Raw genomic sequence first — 7,480 nt, forward strand, 5'->3', positions numbered from 1 at the left:
ATAAAGTTCCAATTACTTTGAAAAATAATACTTACTCATATGCTTTCTGACCCCCTCAAAATATCTAATTTCTAAAAGATCCCTTCAGAACAAAGTATTGCAGGCCTCTTTTAAAATTATAACATAGTACACCTATCAAATATATCAATTATAGTTTTAAGGTATACTGTAGCACAAAGTTTATATCATATATATACATAAAATTAAATTTTCTGAATTCTGGTAGCTCTGCCTCCTCATTACAGCCACAAAAATTAGAGATCTGGTAAATATTAAGATTAAACTCACAGACTAATATACTCTCTCATTAACAGACTTTTTTTGTACCTATACACATTTTTAGGAAAGTGGGCATCATTTGTGTATAATGGTCTCCTCACTCTCCATCTCTGAGGTTTCCTTTTAAAATATGTAAATGCTTCATAGCAGGTTAAGTCTAGGCAATCTTGTGTTCCCTTCAAATTCAAATAACAAAAGCAAAAACCTACTTCCTAGCTCCCATAGAAGTCCCTTACCAATTAGATGAAATATTTTCAATCCATTTAGGATTTGAAAACACAAAAATAAAATTTGCTAGATAGCACTACTGCTTTAAAATAAAAACAGATGACTGAATTTGAGTTTTTAATGTTTTATTTACAAATATAGTATTAAAATATACATATTAAGTACATCTAAGTTTTAAATATCTGTTATACACATAATTCATATCAGCATCAATTCATAGGCTTAATATCCTACATATGTATAATATATATAATTCATATTGTTATGAACTTTTATGTTTGGTGAGGGGAATATGGAAAAGAATCATTAGCTTTTCAGAATTAATGTTGAATTAATGGAAGGATTTCTGATGGATAAAAATTCAGATTATCTCAAACTACTTGTCATTTCTAAAGATAACATAGCTATAAAACCACATATGTAATTCTTCAAAACTCTACGTCTGGCAAGATATTTCAGGGATATATATATATATATATATATATATATATATATATACATACATACATACATACATACACACACACACTGAAGAAGGAGGGAGAGAGACAAGTCCCTGCCCAAAGCTTTAGGATGTGTGGCAAGAGGCTTAGACTACAGGTAAATTGCTCACCTTGTATGAGGCAAAGAGCCAGGGTCAGAAGCATTGGCACTGCGGCTATCTTCATGTTGAAGACAATGTAAGTTGGTTACACGACTGCTCCTTGCATTGCTCACCAGCTGGTGCTCTAAGACTGAACCTGTGGAGATGCAGCTCATTTATAGTATACTGTGGGTGACACCCACAACAACAGCCAAACTGTAAAACCAGTTGTTCAAGGTCATGCTAAACTTAATATACCACATCAATTTAGTTTCCATCTTTTAGGATCCTGTCAAGGTGGCAGATTTGAACAGATATTATTTCTAAAGTACTTCTAATATGTCTTCATGATACCTCCCCTAGAATGCAACAGATTATGTCCAAGGACCCTACTCAAAGTTTAGTACTCCATAATCCTATATCAGAACTGAATTCCTCACCAACACCAGACACATTTCCTTGTAGACAAACATGTTTCTAACTCAGCTCCCTTCATAAGTGGGAGGGGAGGGAAAAAGAAGACAGATGGGTTGTCTTACAAGCCAAGTAAAGATTTAAAGATTTCTACATCTGAAGAAAGCTGTGTATAGCAAGAGCACCTAGGATTCCTTTTGCTTCCATCTGCATCTGTTCTAAAGTGTCTCAATTCAGTGTCACAGACACATATATAAGTTAGAATTGATGGGATCAAAGCCCTTTTAAATATTGTTCCAGAAAACTGATCTAAGGCTATCCAACGCTGAAATCGTGTCAATATTCTGAATCCCATCAAAGCTAGAATATTTCCCTTTCTTTTTTTCATGAATTTCTTTCCTATAAAATATAATCATTGGTCTCAAGGTCTGTGCTATAAGCTTTATTTCTTTCCAGTGGTTTAGTGAAATTAGTGACCATGGAAAACAAGTTCAAATTGCACGACTATCACAGGTTAGAAAATTGACTGTCTCAGATTAATGGAAAAAGAATGGGACAGGGAGTCAGAAAATTTGTTTCTATTCCTGTCTTTGCAACTACACAGTGTAACGGAAATGAACCTGGCTTTGATGCATTAATAGATCTGGGTTCAAATCCTGACTCACGAGTTACTAGCTATGTTGTCTTGAGCAAGTCACTTATTTGCTTTCAGCCTCAGTTTCCTAATATATGTAAAATAGAGATAGTAAAACTATATTGTACAATTGTTGTAAGAGTTAGAGGTCAATCGTGTGTATGTATGTGTACTGTTTAGAACAATTCCAAGCATATGTGGTAAGTTTTATAGTTAATGATAGCTGGCCTTGCATTTTTATCTCATTATAATGATGTGATTTACTAGGTAATTTCTAAGACTCCAAGAAAAGTCAACATCTCTTAAACGTGGTCCACAATGACAGATTTAAGTTTACTCGGCATAGAAATAACAATCCCCAAACATTCTGAAGTAAAATCAAAAAGTCAGGATATAGGTTCTCTTTTTCATCCTATCATTGTGTTCTAAACCATGACACCTGAAATAGATCAAAGTATTAACCATCTAAACTTTGCCAAAGTCATTGCTAGGTTTCGGTCATCACTGATGTCTATAAAAATTCTCCTCTGCATAATGACATACGAATACTAATCTTTTAATCTTCCATTTGCTCTGTTAGACCATATGAAATGTGTCCCAACCATACGGTAGAGAAGTTTAATGCCTTACAATAGAATTGGTGACTGTGTACTATGTTCTGATGAACACCAAATCTAGCCCAAATAGACAGTATTCCCAGGAGTGGAAGTAGTGATAGGGTGTAACAAAAGAACCAAAAGATGATTGCATCTCTAAAGTATCCCTGCTATGAGGGAAGGTTGAAGGAGTTGGTTTCTTTCTTACTGAAGAAGAGTTCCTTACTAACACCCAGAACCTTCTGAAATGATGAATAAGAGGATTCAGACTGATAATCTCTTCCAGCAGAATAAGATGGCAAGGAGAAGATTCAGTGAGCACCCCCAATACTGGAAGTACATGTCAGCTGGCTCTTGTCTTCAGACCTACTTCTGCATTTCATTTTAGAAATGTAAATCCAGAGGTGATTAATCATACACTCTGTTAATCACTCCTTATTTTTGAAAACCATGGACTTTAAATTCAAATGAATGGGACTGAGGTTTTAGAGAACTGAGTTTTGGGTTAATAGAGTACTTTTATATTAGGTTATCAGAGTACTTTCCTGAAATTCTAAATTCTATTTTTTTTTGGGGGGGCAGCTCTTTCAATTATTCATCAAACGTGTAAAACCCTTTTTCTTCTCATTAAAAAGGAATGGAGTTAGGTTGTAAAAAGTATAAGCTTTACAATACAAAACATGTATCAAGTGGCCCAGAATCTGAATTCACATCAAGGATATTGACACAGAGGGAAGAGATAAGAAAAATATAAAGTAAACAAGATTTTGTAGACCTGTAATATTACTAAAGACAAAGGTTATTTCCAAAATCCAAAGTTAGCAGATCATTGTTCAGATCTTCTCTTTTTCTATGCTGAGATATCCTTGATGATCACAATAGTTTAATAAATAATTATAGTCCCTTACAATTAAATCACCTTCCCCATCTTTCCAAACAATCTGTCATCCATTAGCTCTCATGACTTGTTTATGCAACGCAGTGATGCAGCAGAGTAGGTGTTATTGTCCTTTCCTTACCTGCCCAAAATGGCGCCATTAATAAACCTCAGAGTAGGAACTAGCTTGGATGGTAATACCAGCCTTGCCACTTTCTCACCTTTTACACCCTATGTGGCCATCGCATAGCATTTCAGACAGTTCAAAGAGAATCCGGACGTTATCAGTGCTTTAAACTAGGTTCAACATTCTACTGCTAACGTAGTCCTTTATGTTTATCCGCTGCTCTCACATTCATACACACACACACAACCATAAACCCATAATGACAAAAAGAATTACGTTGTGACCGTGACTGAAAAAGTATATGTCCTAACAGTTCTTAGAAGATGAATTAATTACTTTTTTATTTTCCTAATTTTTAATTTCCTTTCCTAAAATTCTCATGTTTTCCCCCATTAATTTAACATGTCTGTATTCTCCTTTTTTGAAAGACACTAACTGGAAAATAGATTTTACCCCCCTTTTCTTATCTTGAAATGTCCCATTAACAGGTACCTTTACTCCTTCTCTGGGAGTTCCTTTCTGTTTGTCTAGAAAGGCTGAGAAACTATAAAGATAAGCATGTCATTTTATCTAAGAACAGGATGAGATGGGCATTCTTTGATCACTAAGCATACAGACCCTACTATTTATAGACATAATTGTTGCTTATGTTAGATTAGGATTAAGAAAACAGGAATGTTTTAATACCTAATTTTTAACTGTATTAAATTTTATGTATCAGGTTATATTTTGTTCTTAAATACAATATCTAGCTTCTCCCTACAGCTGATGCTACTGGAACTCCTATTCCATGACCCTACACTATCCATCACTTGAAAATTCTGTACATTCTCAAGTCTCCTAGGATTCATTCTGACTGTAGAAAACAAGTTTGTGGAGCTACAGTCCTTTGGAAAAAAAATCACAATGAATTAATTCTGAAGTAGCTAGTATAATGAGTTTTGGCAAAAAAGTAACGCATATTTTACAGTGAAATACTTTTATGTGTGTGTGTATATACAATAAGAAGAAAACTGTTAGATTTATAAGCAAAATTAGAAAAAGGTAGTGTATATATTACATTATTTGCAAAGAAATATAAAATTTGCTATCATTTGTGGTACACTTACTAAGTGACAGGTACAACAAAAAAGAGTATCATTTTTTTCTTTTTTTACAGGTTAAAAAATGGACGTTTGGTGAGATTGTATAACTTTTCCAAGGTCATACAGCCTGTAAGCAGTGGTCTTTGCAAATGATAACACTCAATGAAAATAAAGGCAGTGAAATCCAGAGTCCAAGCTTTAAAATAACACACACTGTAGTGACCATATTATTTACACCTATAACTAGTTTATCTCAGACACTTCCTGTTATAGACTGAACCGTGTCCCTCCAAAATTCATATTTTTAAGTCTTAAACCCCAGTATTGCAGAATGTGACTGTGTTTGAGGAGAGGGCCTTTACAAAGGTGATTAAGTTAAAACGAGGCCGTTAGGGTTGAGCCCTAACCCAAACTGACTGGTGCCCTTATAGGAGGAAATTTGTATGTAGAGAGACACCAGGGATGCCTGTGCACAGTCACTTACACCAGGCCACATGGTTTGTAAGCACTCAAGCTGTGGCTCACATCTAGGTTTTAAGACTTAAAAATTTCATTCAAACAAGTACCAAGTTAAATAGCACCAACCACTGTGTCATACAACAATCTTGATTCACTAGACAGAAAAAAGCAGTAAGAATGAATAATAAATCAGAGAATCCTCAGGTATGGGACCAAATTACCAAAATGTGATTTAACAAGTTAAAAATATAAGTCCAAAGTTAGATGTTATGGTATTCCAATAGATTCTATAATACTCCCCACATGAATACAACAAATATTTACTGAATGCATACAATTATCTGTTATCATGTGAGAGCCCAGCATTAAGCTTGTGAATAAAATAGATGTGGTCTCTAATCTCTAAGAAATTATACTCTAGTGGAAGAAATAGAAAATAATCATACAAATCATTGTTCACCTGACTTTGTGAAAATCTTTTAAAAACGATGTCCATAGAGTAAAACTAGCATATAATACAGATATTTGGCCTCTAGAAGGGAATTCCCTGATGATACTCTCAATTCTTAAAAAAATAAGCTGGGGTTAAAAAGGCGTATAGCCTTCAATCATCTGAAAAATTCAGTTAATCAAAATGAATCATTCCTTGTAGAAAATAAACTTATAGTTACCGGGGAGAGCCTGCACGTCCGGATCCTGTGCTCCACAACAGGAGAGGCCACAACAGTGAGAGGCCTGCGTACCACAAAAAAAAAAAGAAGAGATATATGTATAACAGATTCACTTTGCTCTACACCTGAAACTAACACAACGTTGTAAATCAAGTATACTCCAATAAAAATTTAAAAATATATATTTTAAATGAATCAGAGAATGAAATTTTGCTGTAGTCATTTCTTTTACCTGAATTTTAGTTTCCACTCTATTACTAGTTAGTTAACTAACACTATTGGGGACGGGGGCAGGAGTTATTTAAAAGTGAATTTAAAAGTGAATATAGAAATTATTTTGCATTTAGTGGGTTTTTTGTTTATTTTGAGTGACACCTCCCACATGATATTAATGCACTTCATCACCACGTCCTTACTATAAAACACCTCTATTTAAGAAGGTATTTTCCCAGAAAGTAATTTTAATATTTCTGAGCAAGAAGCTGTAAGTAGTGGACATTTGTTATCTACATACACAACCTTGGAAAATGCAATAACCAGCTTTAGTCTATTTTTTCTGTCACTTCTAGATAAAAAATACTGCTTATGCTTCTGAGAAGTATTGTAAAACTGTATAGGAAATTATTTAAGAATTCTATGCAGTTACTAACATTAATAAAGGCTATTAATATACTTATTATTATTGTACTTATAGAGCAATTGCATATAAAATTTATTTTTATAATAGGATATTTATATAATAATAGAATGCAATACTAATTTGTACACAATATATATATATAAAAATATTTATATACTGTCTACCTTTTATATATTTGATCCTCACATTAACTCTTTGAGGTAAGCAGATAATATCTTATTTCCATTTCATGGTCAGTAAAACTGAAAATCAGCATGGTTGAATGATTTTCCTCAAGTCTGTTAGCCATAAGTGGAAGAGCTGTGACAGGGATTCAAGTTTCCTGATATATATATATATATATATATTTGTTCTGATATATTTTTTTCACACTCTCCCATATTTAACAGAGGTCTAAACACAAATTCAGTGAGATTAGGATAGGAAAGAAGAAAACATGGAAAGAGTACAGAAGAGAGGCATGTATTCAGAAAGAAAATAAAGGAACAGAAGGACACCAAATATACTGAGAGAAAAAATCAAGTTTGAACCAATCTTGGTGATGAAGGGCAATATTAACATGTAAAATGCTTTACAAATTACAATTTTTAATACATATTCTCATTTGGGCCTCATGAACAACCTTTTGAGTAGGTTGGACATACATTATTGCTAGCATCCCCATTTTACTAAAATTTAGAGAGATCTTTCCCAAAGATACAAACAGTAAGTGGTGAAAGCTGGAATCAGACTGAAGTCTACTCAATCAAGATTCCATTGTCTTTTCCCTATGCCCTTTGGCTTTTTTTTTTTTTTGAAGATCAAAGTTTATTTACTACCTGCATACAAAAACATATTGCACATCAAACAACCAAAATCAAAAAAATAATAATAATAATGGAAAAAGG

At 33.5% G+C, this 7,480-nt stretch overlaps 1 protein-coding gene across 1 annotated transcript in view; it reads right to left on the bottom strand.

The window, feature by feature from the left end:
* SPINK5 (serine peptidase inhibitor Kazal type 5) overlaps positions 1 to 1,203 on the bottom strand; it is a 69,944-nt gene extending 68,741 nt beyond the window's left edge. Inside the window, exon 1 of the mRNA XM_024738264.1 lies at positions 1,121 to 1,203. Coding sequence (XP_024594032.1) covers positions 1,121 to 1,175 — 55 coding nt within the window. The 5' untranslated portion in view covers positions 1,176 to 1,203. The remainder of the gene's footprint in view (positions 1 to 1,120) is intronic.
* Between the last annotated feature and the right edge of the window lie 6,277 nt (positions 1,204 to 7,480).

The sequence above is a fragment of the Neophocaena asiaeorientalis genome, unplaced genomic scaffold (assembly GCF_003031525.2).
Source record: "Neophocaena asiaeorientalis asiaeorientalis breed wild unplaced genomic scaffold, Neophocaena_asiaeorientalis_V1.1 scaffold404, whole genome shotgun sequence".
NCBI classification, from domain to species: domain Eukaryota; kingdom Metazoa; phylum Chordata; class Mammalia; order Artiodactyla; family Phocoenidae; genus Neophocaena; species Neophocaena asiaeorientalis.